General features: G+C 40.5%; 1 protein-coding gene across 4 annotated transcripts in view; it reads right to left on the bottom strand.

Moving 5' to 3' along the window:
* Positions 1-2,067: 2,067 nt before the first annotated feature.
* DSP (desmoplakin) overlaps positions 2,068-16,962 on the bottom strand; it is a 37,069-nt gene continuing 22,174 nt past the window's right edge. For 2 of the 4 annotated variants that reach the window (XM_052697913.1, XM_052697912.1), the window contains exons 15-24: positions 16,732-16,949; positions 15,853-16,019; positions 15,400-15,538; positions 13,897-14,090; positions 12,922-13,084; positions 12,249-12,332; positions 11,274-11,381; positions 10,552-10,650; positions 7,445-9,736; positions 2,068-6,013 (exon numbers count right to left, since the gene is read on the bottom strand). In XM_052697913.1, the coding sequence (XP_052553873.1) occupies positions 2,819-6,013; positions 7,445-9,736; positions 10,552-10,650; positions 11,274-11,381; positions 12,249-12,332; positions 12,922-13,084; positions 13,897-14,090; positions 15,400-15,538; positions 15,853-16,019; positions 16,732-16,949 (6,659 nt within the window). In that variant the 3' untranslated portion in view covers positions 2,068-2,818. The remainder of the gene's footprint in view (positions 6,014-7,444; positions 9,737-10,551; positions 10,651-11,273; positions 11,382-12,248; positions 12,333-12,921; positions 13,085-13,896; positions 14,091-15,399; positions 15,539-15,852; positions 16,020-16,731; positions 16,950-16,962) is intronic. The other 2 variants (XM_052697914.1, XM_052697915.1) reach the window with 2 other exon arrangements.

The raw sequence follows: 16,962 nt of genomic DNA, 5'->3' as shown, positions 1-16,962 counted from the left end.
CGCAGGCACAGGCTGGGCCAACAAGTCTACCTTGGATTTTTAATATTGAAGAGCTGCTGTCTCAGCAGAGATGAAAACTCAAAATTACCAGTCATTCATTCAAGGCAAATGGAAAAAAACCATTTCATCTTCCATGCAAGAAGTGCTGAGCCTGTGAACACCCTACCCCAAAGCTTCACATTCACTTCTTTGTCCCCATAGCACCACACCACAACAGAACAACCCGGGTATACCCAGGTACAGCTCTCTCATCTCACCAGCACCATATGCTGCCTCAGAAACACACACCCACACTGAGCACGTCCAACAACTTGTCCTCCTGCTGCTCATACCTGTTGCATCTCTGCTGTCTGACCGTATGGGGCTGCAGCTACCAAACTTCAGCTCTGGAGAAGGGGAGCTCTTCCTCCAGCTCCTTCCTCTGCACCTTTTTACTACAGAGGAGAACTCTCTGGCACCTCCAAATTATCAGTTTCCTGCCCACCTGCTGCCTACTCTAGCTCAGCTGCCATTCAGCTGGCTCTTGAGCAGAATTTACATGCAGCTACCAACTGTGCCTCAAAGGAAGACAGAATTCCCCAGTCTGTGCCAAGTGCAGGCACCCAATTGCAGGCTTTTTTTCAGTAAAAAGGTCATTTTTAGCACTGCAACCTTCTCTGCATTTAAAACTGCTGCAACAGATTTTGATTAGGGTCTTAAAAGCAAACAAAGAAAAAACCACCCACAGCTGTTTCTCGCTACCAGTCAGAAAGCTACTCAGGCACCGAGTTCTCCCCCATGGTACAGCTAATGAATTTCAGCTGTAAGCAAACCTCAGAAGCTATGGAATTTCCTCACGGACAGATTTATCACTTTATCACCTACTTTCTACAGAGATCCCTACTGACTTGTAGCAGTTCACTAAGTTTTTTAGTCCAGTGATGGAGAATACTTTATGTATGGGAGAGAATTTAGATGTTGTTATAATCTTCAGAAGATACTGGAAACACTTTTCAGGTTAGAAGCTATGCTTCAGCAGAGACAAACTATCAAAATCCAATCTATTTTCACCCTGGGAAAAGAATATGCTACAAAAATCATGCAGCACCATTGACAGTGATTAGCATTTGTTCCTATCAATTTAGTCTTTTTACCTGTAACAAATCATAGAACTGATAGGTAAAATCCCTACATGATACACAGCTAAAAGCCTGATACGTGTTTCAACTACTTATAGGAAGACTTATACTGGCAAATTATACTAATAGTTTTTTCATTTAAAGCTCTGTACTGTTATTTGTCTAAAATCATACTACATTATTTTAAGTGATAACAGAGGTAGGAACACAATACCAACCAGAGGTATTGGCACTCTGCTGTGTGCAGGAGAGGACACGATGCTCTCAATAGACACAGACATTTTCTGCCATGGCTGAGAACAGCCACAGCAACTAAGCAGCTTCAAATCATGCCTCGAGTCCAGTGCTCAGCCCTGCTCTGCTTTCTGAGCTCAGGAGAGACCTCAGGTACAAGACTCCTAGCAGGCTGCTAGCAGAACTTGCAACAAGAAGCCATCATACAAACAGTGATACGTGCTTGCCATTTTCTAGGTTTTCAGGGGCCACCAGAGGTGGCTGGACACCACAGGAGGTGACTGTTTAGCTTTCTGAAAGACCCTCCTATTCCACTAGACTGTTTGGCAAAGTCCAGTCACTTATCTTTGTTCTGCTCGCTGTCCAAAACTGAATGATGCACAAGGGAGAATCTAACTCATAGTCTGTCATGGCTGCAGGGACAAAGGATCATGAGCAGAAGAGATCAAGCCGACAGTCAGCTGTGGAATTCAACTGTGGAAACTGGCTTTCTGCTTCTGGAGCAGTTTTCATTATTGGTGCAATCTTCGCTTTCCTTCTGAAAACACAGAATTGAAAGTCTGTACTCATAAAAATGATGTACAGGCACATTATTTTTCATGATGCCAATCTGCTGTTTTTACAAGACTATTACTTCTTTATTTTCTAAAAGGTCCTTTCTATAATTCCTATCTCTAACAGTATTCAAAGCTCTGTTTAATAAGCACACAACAAATAGTTTAAAACTGCAAAGGTTTATTGCCCAGGATAGCCGATGTGGTGCAGTTAGATTTATGTATATTTTTTGTTACATGGAAATAAAGCAAAACAGTAGAAAACATATAGGTAACAGTAACACAAAAGCCCAGCCTAATACCAGCCCTTTATATTCACCAAGTTATACGTAAGAAAATGGCCAGACAAACATAAAGAAGCAGAACATTTGGAAGACAGCTTTTCATGTTATGGCAAAGATTGTAGACCAATATTTAAGGTATTTTCTATCCACAGTCTATTTTTTCTCTGTAATAGCAAATTGAGAAAGGCTCTATGTGGAAAAAAAAACCCAAACTTCAGGACTTTAAAACCTCAGCTATCAGTTTATGAGTTGACAGTTACAGTTAATAGGAGAAGGCAAACAACAGTATTTAAAATATACAGAGACCCATTAAAAATCCAACACTAAAAGGAAATGGCAACTGAAAATCAAAATTCACAAACATGACTTCTTGCATTCCCCTATCCTCTTCTCCACAAATCTGTGTTCAGGCATTTTACAGCTTTTTCAGACATTGAACACACCCAGAAAAGACTTAAAGTTTTTTGGACATGCCTTTATTTCCTTTGTTTCAGCAAAGTGGTCTTGCTTGTGCAAGTAACAACAGGACCACAAACTATATTGCTTTCAGTTAATCAGTTGTTGATTTAGGAAAGGGGATATAGACTAAGCTAGATGATACTAAAATGCATTCATGTTCCCTCACTAACTAGCGCCCAATAGACCCACTGCTGAAGGTTGAGTATGAGTAAGAATATGAAGAAGTTGCCGATGCATCAAAACTTCCCCTCCTAGATCCGCTGCGTGAGCCTGAACGTGAGCCAGAGCGAGAGCCAGAGCGAGAGCCGGGTGCTGAAGAGACATTGTAGGGACTGGATATACCTTTAGACGAAACAGAGGCTGCTTCCAAGAGTTTGAGACCAGTGATATCTTCCACCATTGACCGATTCATTGCATCTTTGTAGGATATTTTCAGCTTGGTCTTGGGGCAGGTCAGTATTTTGGGATAGCTGTTGGTGTCTTGCAATTTCTGGGCAGCACGACCATCAATCAACGAATTTCGAATGGCTTCTTCAATACTTATTCTTCCACGTACTTCTGGATCCACGAGACCACCGGTGAGGTACTGGAATTCAAGGAACCGCTGCCCAGCCTCATAAGGCAACCATTTTTCCTTGACTGCTTCCGCTGCTGACATCCTCTTGCGTCCGCTCTTTATGCCTTCAAATCCTATGAAGGCCTTCTGGGCTGGTTTGAGCCGCGTGGCCATATCCTGATCAATGATGCCCTGACTGGTAGCTTCCTGAAGGGAGAGCCTTTGGCCTGTGGTAGGGCATATTATGCCCCCTGTGCAGGCTTGGGCTTCAAGTAACCGTTGTCCGGTGATGCTATCCACAATGCCCCGCTGTATAGCTTCTGAAATTGAGATTTTCTCCAAGTTTTCAGTGTCAAATATGGCTGCAATGGGACTGCACTCATCTGGGGTCTCTGAGAATGAACCACTCCTTATCAGCGAGGAAGAACTCCTGACACTCAGGACTGTGGGAGACCGAGTCACCGATTCATGTCGAAACACCTCATCGGTGCCATTACGGCAGGAAATCATGTCTGCAAACTGAGTCAGGCTTAAGCTGCCAGAACGGTATTGATCAAAGAATTTCTTCTCTACCAGACCTTTATCAATAGCATCTTGTATATCATACTGGCTGCCTGTTTTCCTGTCAACAAGGACTACTCTACTGCTACCATCTGATCCTGTAATAGTTATTTCTTCCCACTCACACTCCTGTTCAGCTAGTTCTGTATAGGTGTCAAAATCTATGAGGCCTTTGCTGTATGCCTCCTGCACTGACATTTCCCTGTTTGTTTCTGGATCTACAATGACAACTCGACGCTTCCTAAGGGTGTTCTTCTGTGAGGTGTGTACCACCTTCTTCTTCTCCCTCAGGGGCAGAAGACAGAGCCCTGTTGCATCATCCTTTATGCATCTTTCTTTCAGCTGCAAGTAGGTCAAGTTCTCTTCCGTATTAGGATCAAAAAACCCTTTGGTGTCATCGCTTGGATCACTAAGAATCTGGTTGAGCTCCTCATTGAAGTAGCCACGCTTGTAGGCTGTCTCTACTGGCAGGCGGTAGCTTTCTTTGGGGTCAATGATTCCACCAGTGGCAATCTGGGCCTCCAGCAAGCGAATGCCATGGCCTCTTTCTATGAGCTCTTTATTCATTGCTTGAAACAGAGAAATGATGTTTCCAGTTTCTGGGTCTTTGTACCCAGTGACAGCTCTTTCAGCAGAGAGAAGCTTCTCTTTAAATTCTATTCCAACAAGACCTCTTTTATAAGCTTCCTCAACAGGCAGCCTCGCGTTGCTGACAGGATCGACTATGAATCCGGTGGCTGCCTGGGCTTCTAGGAGTTCAAGGGCTGTCCCTGGTCTAACCAAGCCTATTTTCATAGCCTGGTAAATGCCAAGTTTCTCTTTAGTAGCCTCATTGTAGATACCTGCAATACAGCTAGAGCCCTGAAGGAAATCGATAATCCTCTCACTCACTTCTTCCACTGTAATTGCACCTCTTTCCAAATCATTCCTTGTTGATTCCTTAATAATTCCAGCCTCAAGAAGAGCATCTGCTGAGACAGGCTGCCTGATCCCTTGGAATGACATACTCCTCTTCTGCACTGGAAGGAGTAGCAAGCCAGTATGTGGCTCAATCCTGCATTTTTCCTTTAGCTGCATGTAAGTGACTGCCTTTTTGGTGCTGGGATCAATGAAGTTCTTCGTGGTGCTTTGGCAGTTGTTTAGAATCCTGTACAAATCTTTGTCAATCAATCCACGGGATAAAGCTACATCTTTGGGTAGGAAAACACTGTTGACAGGATCAACAATCCCTCCCACAGCCAGCTGGGCTTCAAGCAGACGCATCCCAGTTTCTCTGTCAATCAAGTTTTTCTTCATGGCTTCAGACAGTGGCACAGTTTTGCCTGAGAAAGGATCTTTAAAACCTGTAATAGCCTTTTCTGCCGTATAGATTTGTTCTCTGTCATCAAAGTCAATCAGATCTCTGGCAATAGCACTGTCCACTGTTAATACCTCATTGCGGTGTGGGTCTATCACTCCTCCTGTTGCTGCCTGGGCTTCCAAGAGCAGGACTGCATTTTCTGCCGTAAGCAGCTGGTTCCGTTTGGCCTCAACAAAGGAGTACTTCTGTCTGGGTAAAACAGACACTCCTGCAATAGCACCTGCCCCTTTCAGAAAGGGTTCAATGTCAGCAGCGACTTCTTCTACTGACCTCTGCCCCTTCAGCAGTTTATCCAGAGTGAGTTTGTCTATAAGCTGACACTCATACAGCTGCATTGCTGTAATTTTCTTCCGCAGCCCATTGAACACCAACTTGGAAGCATCAATACAGAAGTCTTCTTCAGTCTGAGTAGATCTGTGGGACCCATATGGGCGCTGTTTAAGTTTCTCGATCTCTCTCTGCAGCCTGAGACGCTCAGATTCCAACTCTGACTGGCTTTTGACAGCAGTCTCTTCCAGTCTGCATCGGTATCTCTCCTCAATCCTTTTAATCTCCATCTGCAGCCTTTCAATCTCACTCCTCAAGGTGTTCTTCTCCCTCTCACTCTTCTCTCTCTCACACTGGATCTTCCTTATGGATTCCTCTGTCCGGGAGTGCTGGTTCTTCCATTGGTTGAGGTCATTCAGGATTTGTTGTTTCTCATTTTCCAGGCGTTGCTTCAAACGAGACTCTGATTCCAGGTTAACTTTCAAACGGTTCAACTCCTCTTCTAATCTCTGCAGCCTGGCTTTGTCTTGCTCTAGAGCACTCATTTTTATCAGCAAGGTTTCTCTTTCTTGCATAATGTGGTTATATTGATTTTTGGATTCTTGAATCCTATTGGATGCCTAAAATTTTAAACAAGAAATAAAACAAGAGAAGATAGTTAGACATACTCTCTCCACTTACCCTTCAGCCTGTCATTTAACCTGCAACAAACTGCCACTGGAAAACATTCCAGTCACAGCAGTGCCTTACCCAAGACCATGAATAAAATAAACCAGCGAAGATACATCTGTCCCTTCAATGAAGGTGTCTTTAGTACCTGAGTCTCCAATCTATTACCTACAGTCTTAATTTTCTAGTGATTTAGTTAGCTCTTTATGTCTTCTTCATGCGTCTCATAGTACACGCACAGAGCACTCAAGATTCTTTAAGAATCTGCTGCCCAGTAGGTGTACCCTGGCATAATTCTACTAACCTGAGTGAATACATATCAGCTAAGAAGTGGTCACACATGGATGAAAATGAAATATATGACTCACTTTTTCCTATTAGTTTCAAACAATTTGTTGATTTACATTTAAATTCCCTTCATATCTTCATAATATAATATATATACGCACACACACCTTTATACACTAACACATACATGCACATTCACATGCATTCCATATTAAACCAAATAAAATGTTACATATTTGTAACACATGCAGTATGTATGCATAGATGTCAGGCAATGCTAAGTGTTATTAAAAATTAGTATCAAGGTTTTAAAAATAAAGAAAAACTAAACAACTGACAGAATAGATGAGAATGAGGAAAAAATATGGAGGGCAAATACAGAAAAAAATAAACATTTTCAAAAGGTAGAAGAATGAAGATGCAAAAATATCTTTTCTTTAGTTTATCTATACTGTCATCTCAAGTTTAAGGAACATGGGCTGATAGTGAAATTTAAGTCACCCTTGATGACTTAGGAACAGAAGTCCCAACAGTCACTGAAATTTAGGTTTTAGGTATCTTAGCTGGCAGCATCACTTTTAATTCTTAGTCACCACTTTACGCAGCTAAACAGCACTTAGATGGTTTGTTGGTTCTGGGGCTTTTAGCTTGTTTAGTTTGTGATACAGCTCAGGTCAGGCTCAAAGGACTGCTTTAACCCATTCTGACCAAAACAGACCAGGAAGCACACAGCCAGCAGAGTACAGCTAAACCACAGTGGTATTCCATGTATTGTTATTTTCCCTTAGGATAGTTTGGTGAAGACCGGTACATATCCAGGGTTTCCTCCATGCTGAGGGCAAGGCTCAGCTAGGTGAAAAAGACACTTTAAAGTTTCCTAGCACAGTCCTCAGGGAGTAAAGGGGCTAAGAAAGTGGCCAAATTCTGCCATTTTTCTTTTAAAAATAACGAAGAGAGTGGCCATAAGAGGAATATTAGTCACAAGTACAGTGAACTTAATCAGCAAGGTGTGAATTAAGTTGGTTCAAATGGACATTGTGAGTAATTATATATCTGAGAGACAGTAAAGCTGGGATCAAAATATGTGTGAATACCTCCAGAGCCTGCTTTTGGAATTTTTCAATTTCCTGTCTCAATTTTTCCCTTTCTTTCTGTAAATCATTAATCAACCCCTGAAGTTCCAGGGTTTGCTTGCTGCTTGTCTGAAGCTGATTCTTTAGTTCAGCAATGGCAGAATTTTTCTCATCAACTTCACTTCTGACCATTCTGAGATCATCATACTCCAATCTAACATTTCGCAGCTCTTCCTCCAGTAACAAGTGTTCCTTGGTTAGGTTCTCAGTGAGAGACTGAAGCCTTTCGATTTCGATTTTGCACTCATTCAAGTTTTTGCTCTTCTCCTCGGAGGTTTTCTGTAAGTGCTCATTTCGCAGGTGAGCCTGCTTCAATTGCTCCTGTTCTTGTACCAACTGACGACGTAAAGTCTCAATGTCAGATGTGTATTTTCTTATCTCCTCCATGTACCTTTGTTTCTCTCTCACATGACCATCTAATGCTTCTCTTTGGTGTCTAAGGTCATCTTCATTTCTCTTCTTTACAATAGACACTTCCTCTATCTGCTGTGTGAGATTAGTTATTTTAACAGATTGCTCTCTCAGAGATCTCCTCATGCCTTCTACTTCCTCTTCCAGTTTCTTCCTCCTGGCTGTCTCTTCCATCACATTCTTATTCTGCCTGCAAAGTTCCTCCTCCAGCTTATGTTTTTGGATCTGCAAGTCTTTTACAGTGCTTTGGAACTTTGCACTTTCTTGATCCCTGCCTTTTTTCTCTTGCAAAACTCTTTCATAGTCAATTTTCAGTCTGGCCAGATCCTGCTCCTGGATCCTCAGCTTGTTAATTGTCTCAGTAGCGCTCGTGTTTGCTTTCTGAAGGTCAAACTGAACTCTTTTTAACTGATTGTTCTCATCCTCTATTTCTTTTCTTTGACTTGTCTCTACATCCAACAACTTTCTCAGCCTTTCAATCTCTTTGTTTCTCTCTTTAATGGTCTTAGATGCATCATCAAGCGACTGTTTGTATCGCATGCTTTCATCAGAGTGCCTTTGAATAACTTGTTTTAGTTCAATCTCCAGCTGCTGTTTCTTCTGAGAAAGCTCTGAGCCAGCTGCCTTTTGCTGCTGAGCATTCTCTTCTATTTTCCGTAGATTATCTGTTGTTTGAGTTATTGTATTCTTCAGTCTCCTAATTTCCTCACACAAATTCCTATTTTCTCTCATAGCATTATCAAGCTGTGTTCTATAATTATTGGTATCCTCTTCCTTTTGCATAGTAACCTGGTGAATTGTGGTCTTTGTGATATTAATCTCAGTTTCATACTTGTTCTTTAAGCTAATAATTTCCTCATCATAACTGTTCCTTACCTTAGCCAACTCATTTTCAAGTTCCCATCGGCTTTTAGCTTCTTCCTGAAGCTGAAGCTTTAGCCTTTCCAGCTCCTTAGTTTTATCCTGAATAGTAGCAGCAGCCTCTTCAAGAGCCTGCTTGTATCTGGAGTTGTCTTCACCACGAAGCTGAATGATCTGTTTCAGCTCCAGCTCTAACTGGTGCTTCTGCTGTGACACCTCAGAACTGCAAGCCTTCTGCTGAAGAGCATCTTCCTCTGCCCTCCTCCGCTGATCTGTGGTTTGCAGAATGGCATCGTTCAGCCTCACGATTTCATCCTTAAGGTCTCTGTTTTCTCTTGACAGTCTGTCAACCTGGGCTCTGAGACCTTTCGCATCATCATCTTTCTGTGCAGCTATCTGCTGGATTGTGGTCTTCTTAATATTAATTTCTGTTTCATACTTGTTCTTTAAATTACTCATCTCCTCGCTAAACTGGTTTCTTACCTTAGCCAGCTCATTTTCATACTCCCTCTTCCGTGTGCCTTCGTCCTGCAGGAGAACCCTTAATCTTTCTATTTCGTACTCCTTCTCCTTGATGACCTTCTCAGATTCTAACTTTTGCCAGCCAAGGCTGTCTTTCTCGTTTTGTCTTGTTTTCTGCAGCTGGTCGTAGTCATTCTTTTGTTGCTCATATCTGTCCTCCAGCAACTTCCTTTTTCTTTTCTCATCTTCAGTCTCGTAAGTCAACCTGGTTATTCTGTCATTTAGATCCTTTATTTGGGCATAGCATTTGTCCAGGTTTTGCTTAGCTGAATTTCCATCCATTTCAGCCTGTCTTTTCATCTCCTCCAAACTCATCAGCTTTGCTTTGAGCTGAGATATGTCCATCTGATACTTCTGCAGATTCTGTTCCAGGAATTTATGCTTGTTGTTTGTCTCTGAATTTGAATCCCTGGCAAGTCTGAGTTCTTCTTCCAGAAGTTCAATTTTTGTGGCTTTCATCTACAAAATGGTAACAAAAGAAGGGGAAAAAAAGAAAAAAAATGCTCACTTGTGACAACTGTTTCAAAAGTAGCACAATCAATACAATATACACTTGCAAATCTGACAACTTACAAGATGTATATTTTATTTGCTTCAATGATAACTCAAAATCCTTTTTAATTTAAAGTCATCAAGGCAAATTCTGGCAAATCTCTTATTCATTCAGATTCGGATTTTATTTAGAAAGCAACATGATGACTTTCAGAGGGAAACAGTACTTGATGGACAAGGGAGATGCAATACAGACAGTAAAATCTGGTGTACCAAGAGCTCACCAGCAAAATATTAAACAGCCTCGTTTACAGGCCATTTTATTTTCAAACAAGTAATTTTCATCCTTCATATATGACATTTCAAATGGGCCTGAATGGAATCCATGCAGCCGTTACTCCATTTTAAACAACAGATACCAATGAGGTGTGTCCTTTTAACGATAAGTTTTCAGCATGGAGATAACTGCATTCTTATTGAGATCACTCTGACAGGGAGATAAAAACATCCTGCATATTTTATCAAGCCCCTCTTATTTACCACAAAGGCTAATATTCTCTACCTCACACAAGATCTTGGCAGTAAATCTGCAAGACACCACACTCTGAAAAAAAGGTTGCATGAAACTACTCATATGCCTCATTCATCCTATTCAATGATAAAGTTCAGTATTTAGCTTTGTGTACTGTTTAGCACTGTACTAAAATATAAAGTCTTGGATCAGTGATAGTGCTAACCTGTGACAAAAACAGAAGGCAAAGGAAATAAAAGAGGCAGATTACCTTCAGGTCCTCCATGCTCTTTAACATTTCACTTAAGAATTTGTAATAATCTCCAGATCTTGTAAGAAGCTCTATGTAGCGAGCCTGAGCCTCGCTAGCCTTGAAAAGAAAAAGGGAATTATTAGTAGTTTATGCTGCAGAGTTAGATATGAACATACCTAGTTCTCAGACTATTTAAGAATTCTAATTTACTTGAGAAAACAAGTCATTAAGTAGCAAAGTTTCCTCTTTGCAAATTTGTATGGCTTCCTGGTGACCCCAAGTATATAAATTCTCTCTTCTGACAGACCCACATCTTTTTCAGTATTACTTTCCCCCAATGCTCACGTAGTATTAATTCCAAGCCTTCATCTCTTGGTTCTTCATGCTACTCCTGCCTGACAGTCACAAGTAAGTCAAGTTGAACTTTTAAAATAATGGTTAATTCCCAGTTTGAAAGTGACTGAACCACTTGGGGCACAGATCTTACTTTCTCACAATATGTATATAATGGACATTGGATAGGAATGAGCCAAATTCCTGAGGGTTAATCTACTGTCTAAATGTGCCTAGGTATAATTTTGCAGTGCAGCAACTATTCTGCACTAATTACTTTTGCATATGTGCTTAGTAAACATTACCAATGGCAGTGCTAATTATTATATAGTTGTATATGACTCACAGCGGCTCACGCAGATGAATACATGTATTCAAAAGACTGATGAGGAAGGAAAGAAAGATACCTCTTGCAGAATCAGCACTGCAGGAGACTGAACCACACACTTTTTGATAGGTATGTTGAGCAACGTTTCTAATCCAGAACTGTAGGAAGCAACCTGAAGCTCATAATCCTGTAAAACAGCAGGATAAGGTAAGACCCCGATAGCAACTGCTAACTAACTCCCTGGATCTGGATTTCTCAACATGCAAATAAAGGGTTGGTTTTGTATTTTTTTGTTTAAATAGCTACATTCTCCCTTGTTTATCTCTGGCCATGTACAAATAACCTTCTCTCACAAACTAAGGTTCATCAGTTCAAAAAACATTGTGAAGACTCATGGAAGAGAATAATAAAAGGGAAAACAGAACATATAAATTTTGAAAAAACAGAAAGATACGTGTTTCTGTCAGTTGAAGACCATCCTTTCATTATCAGTGAAAACTTCAGAGATAACTGACTCCAGTTTCTTTCACTTTTGCTACAACATGTACAGCAAGATCTTTGTGATAGAAAGGAAGGCTTAACTGGAGAAAGCGTAGATATAAAGGTCACAAAGAAATGCAAAGACCATAAAACCATTCCCTGTACATCTTTTCAGTTTTCATGGCTACTGCCTACCATTCTTCCTGACAATCTGCAGTTGCCTAACCTTCTAGACCAGATCCTAATCAGATCACATTTCAAAGCAACCCATCTATTCTCTACTCTCATTTTTAACATGTGAACTGGAAAGGTTGGTGTGGCTAGCAGGAGGCTTTGATTCTCCTGAAGAGAAGCATTCATTGGAATCTCCCATATCACCCTGCCATCTTCAGGAGGCAAGTAGAGATTGTTTTTGTTATCTTTTGTATAAACGACTATTTTACCCCAGCAGTTTCTTCTTGCAAGCACACACACATCCCAGAGAGCTAACATTTTGCCTATCACTAGAGTGGAGACAATAGGATGCACCTGACCATGAAAACAACCACCTGTAAAAATGCTGAAATCCAAGTACCTTAATTGCAGCTGAGCACTGATCTGCATGCTTGAGAAGCTCCTCAACTTTGTCTCGCTTCCCACAGATTTCACTGTGCAAGTTCTGTCAAGAAAAAAGTGAGCTGTGAAGCAGTCCCTCAGACTTGCCAGTACACACTGCATCCACAAGATGCCTGCAGTATGAAACCAGAGGCTCAGACTGAAATGAAGTGTAGCCATGCCTTTTCCACAGAGGCAGACACACTGTACAGAAGGCTGTTCTTCAAAAAGAACACCTAGCAACTCAACAACTTTCCGAGCTGGGAAGGGACAGATGCATGATTTTAGCTTACAAAAATATACTCTATTTTTATTTCTGTGCTGTGTATTTATTTTATAATCTGTCCCATAAGTTGCAGCATCTTACAGTTCCTTGACTTAATTCAAAGCTGCTGTGCCAAAGTGTCAGTCATCATGACGGAGACAAGCATAGTCTTTTTCATAATCCACAGCACAGCTGACAGAAAGTAATGAGGGTAATAATATTTCCTCTTTCTTAACTTGCACATATGTGGTGGTTTTTGGTAGCTTATATATTTTCTAATTCAAAACAGGCCACTGTATTGCTGGCTGCATTCACAGTGGTATTTCCTGACCAGTAAAGCAATTTAACATCCAATAAACTGTAGACAGCTTAGCCAGGTATTGCATACCTTCTGATCATGTAGATATCTCATAATAGTGTTGGAGTCACACAACTTTGTGGACTCAATAGAATCCTGCCTGCGCTTGGCATCACAGATCCATTTGCACAGAGCCTGATATAGATCCCGGTAAGTTTTCAGCTGTTTGATCTGTCTTTCTAAATCCCATGATCTAGGAAAAAAACCAGAAAACTGTCAAAATGAAAGTGCATTAGCTTTTTCTCTCTTTAAACATCTTTCAGAAACAAGACACCCTGATAAATATTGTAACGAACTGAGTAAAACAATATAGAGCTCTAATGGAGATGCTGAATAAAAATTTCCACTAATGGCTATTGAACTTGCTACATTTACCCAATAAGAGGTTTTGGTCCCTGACTTTTGAGGGATTGTGCATTACACAGAGGTCGACACTTCCTGACAGTTAAACAGAGGATGAATTGCAATGCTGTGACACTGCACTCATCTCAGTACACTTGTTTTCAATGTTCACCAAAAAAGCAGCAACTAGTCAATTTTGATCAATAGGACTAGATTTGGCCTAAAATAAAAACATGGTAGAACATGCCTTCAGTTTAATGAAGTTTTAATTTTTTTTTTTCCTTCTTAGTTCTTAATGTTAGGTTTTGTGGTGGTTTTCTTAGTTGGTTGCTTTTTTACCCCTTGCATAAAGAATATTCAGGAATAAGCACAGTTGCTTTGTTTGAGGGGCAAAATGCTAGTTAACTCTGTAGCACATAGGTTACACAGTTAACATGAAAAACTACATTTTCTTGCTTGGTCTTACACGATTTTGAAGTATGCTCAACCTATTCACAGTTGCTATTTACTGTTTACTACAGTCTCTCTGCCCCACAGTAATCTGCGCAGTAATTTCTACAGTATCTTTACTTTCAAGGGATATTAGTTCTTTCAGACTTATTGTTAAGAAGATCTTAGTAGCAATAGCCATACAGAAGAAGCCAGTAGGAAATTCAAGCAAACCTGTTATCTATCTGCTTTTCAGCTCTCTGCCAGCGGTCTATTAATTGGGTAACTTTGTCACTGAACTTTCCAACATCCATATCATACAGGGTATATGACTGGCAAGACTGTGAGTGAATCTGAAGCATTTTCTGCAGCTCATTTTCAAGAGTATTCAACAGTGACTTCTTCATGTTCAGATCACTTTTCATTTTCTGGAGAGGAAAAAAAAAAGGTATACCTTTTATTCAGAGGATACTCAATCTTAACCATCAACAGCACACACAGTGCGTTGGGATCTAAATGTTCTGTATCAAATTCAGCATAGTATGTATGCTGGTGCCAACTGGAATTAGTATATTTGAAGTGAAACACCTACTTTGTTAAACAAATTGACTTAAAACCATGTTTGAAGTTAGACTTATTCTTAAACAGTTAACTGAACCACTGCCTTCTGATGTCACACTCTGTAGCCACCACCATTTCCATTTCTGAGAGCTACACTGAGCAGTCCCAGGAGGGAGGAAAAAAAAAGAGGAAGAGGAAAAAAGAAGAAAATCTTCCTTGTAGGATCAGGCCTTAGGATTGTCATACAGTTTCTAAACGTTAAGACCTGCAATGGCTATGTGTGCTTTTTTTCCTTTCCTGTTTGCATTTTCCTCAATGTCTTACACAAAGATGTTGCTTTACACACACATGTAGACTGGTGTTTGTGTGCACATACACACTGTCGTGTAAGACCAAATGGCATATACAGTACAGGCAGGTCTCTCTTGTGTTCCCCAATTATGGGGATGTGTGCACCCTTCAATAATCTGCTCAACTATTTTTTTTGTGTGCAATTCAAGTTTACATCAGTTAAATACATCTACCAGCAGCTGGAACTGCAGCTCTCGGGTAATGTGGTAAAAGAGCAACCTGGTTGTTCTGTTTTTGCCACCTCAAGCCTTTGCCCTACTGCTTCTTCTGAGAAGAGGAAAGAAAGGAGGAGTGAAAATTTTACCGAAGGCACTCAGTGCAAAAAAATGATCGGCTCAGGAGCAGATAGATTGCTTCTACATGCTGTCATTGTGAGTAACAAAGCAATCATTCTTTGCCTTGTTCAGGAGGAAGTTCTCATTTTAAGATTTGAAATGCACTCCACAGGAAAAAAAAAAAGGAAAAAAAAAAACTAGTTACAACTAGATCACAAAATGAGAAATCAACGAGACTTTCTGCAAGAAATAAAGGAGGAAGTTGGATCTGACATTAATAAACATAGGTAGCCTTGTTCAGAAACTGTTTATTGAGACCTTCCATGCCCTTGGCTTTTCTGCGTGGGAAGCAATAGACAGTGGATGGCAGACCTGTATATTCCTTCCAATAACCTGCAAAAGCATTGTATATCTATGTCAAAATATGACAGGATCAGCTTCTCTGTCTCCTGCTGTTTCAGAAGGCTTTCACCTTCTGAATAAACTCAATAAACTAGTGATGACAGCTACTACTTCTGTCTTGCTGTGTTCCTGGGAATTAGCCTCTCACCTTCAGACAAGCCCGATAAGCCTCTACTTTATCAAGATCCAAAGGAACAGTCTCCTCTTCAGATAGCCTGACTTCAAAAACTTTGATCACATCTTCAGTTTGTAGAATAAGCTGGAGTAGACACCTCAGTGCATTCAAGCTACAGTAAAGAACACAAAACAAGACAAATTAGTTACAGACTGAGGCAGAAAAGATTATAATTCTAATTACCTCCAGATCATTAACTAAAGAGAATATGCAATAAACAAAGAAAATTCAGTAATATCCTCAAGTCTCATTTTTGTTTTCTTTAGTCTTCCAGAAATGAGAAGAAACTTAAGTGTTCCTACCCACATAAAGGAAAGAAGATATAATTTTATATTACTGATAATAATGGGACTTCTAGACTATGGAATTACGGAAGAATTATGCAAGAAGATGAATAAGTTATTACTACAGCCTCAATTTTCTTACCTGTCTAAGTAGCCAGCAGAAACACCATTAATATTTTCCAGTTTTTGAAACAGGGCGTTTATCTCTGATTGCAGGTACACATACTTTTCACAGCCTCTGAAGTTAGGCAGCAAGTCCTTATGCTTATTGAGGGTTTCAGCCATTATTTGAGAGTCATTCTGCACACCCTGAAGAAAAAGAATGCCCAGTTTATGCATTTTTGGTTGCTGAATTCTACTGCATATCTGAAGTTGATTTCCCTATCCAATTAGTCTTATCTTATCTAACTAGCTTGACTGAGAAACAAAGTAGGGCCTCAGCTCGTTTCCTTTAAATTAAGTAACATTATGTGGTTTCTGTTTTGTACGGTCCACAACAGGTAATATCTCTCTCTTCCATTCTGGAACTCTGCTCTGTAGAAAGCAGTAGAATGCCTTATTGCCAGTTGCTTCCCCAGTGCTCATGCCAAGGTCCTCCTAGTAACCTCATTGTCCCAGGGGAATTTCTCAAACTAAATCTATTCTCTTTACTAACTCTCTCTCCAGTCTCCTTCAAATCTGAAGAGCTGGGAGAGAGACAAAGTCTGTAAGCCTCATGTATGTTAACAGTGCTTTAACCTGGATGACACTTAACATGAGGTCACATCCAGTTGAGATAAGGCTTTTTGAAACCATACCCTGAAAGAATTTCTCTTCTAAAATCTGAGAGTCAACTTTTCCTACTTAGGCTTCTAGATAAAAAGCTGAATGCCAACCCAAATACATCTTTTAATTGGAAGCTAACTGTGCTATGTGCAGAGTGTTCATGTCACTCCCAGCTGATCAGGAATCCAAATACAGTATGCTCTGCAGAACAGTCACGATGAGTTTGAGATGATCGACTGAGAACATACACAGTTACCTCTAAATCCTGTATTCTGACAGAGAAGTCATGCAGAGCCCCTTGATCCACACCAAGTGGAGCTCTTTGAACCATTCGAATCTCAGAAGCTTCAATCTGACGCCGAAGTTTCTGAAGTTCCATCAGCAGCCAAGCCTCCTGTTTATCATGTTCTCGGTTTCTTTCATTAACTATAATGGTGTTTGAGGTACCCACAGGACAACTCTCAGTTGGAATCACTGTAAAGTGAGT

Source organism: Tympanuchus pallidicinctus, unplaced genomic scaffold, assembly GCF_026119805.1.
Source record: "Tympanuchus pallidicinctus isolate F22 unplaced genomic scaffold, pur_lepc_1.0 scaffold31, whole genome shotgun sequence".
Taxonomy (NCBI): Eukaryota; Metazoa; Chordata; class Aves; order Galliformes; family Phasianidae; genus Tympanuchus; species Tympanuchus pallidicinctus.
Note: the sequence above shows the minus strand (reverse complement) of the source record. Positions and strands in the feature narration are given on the sequence as shown.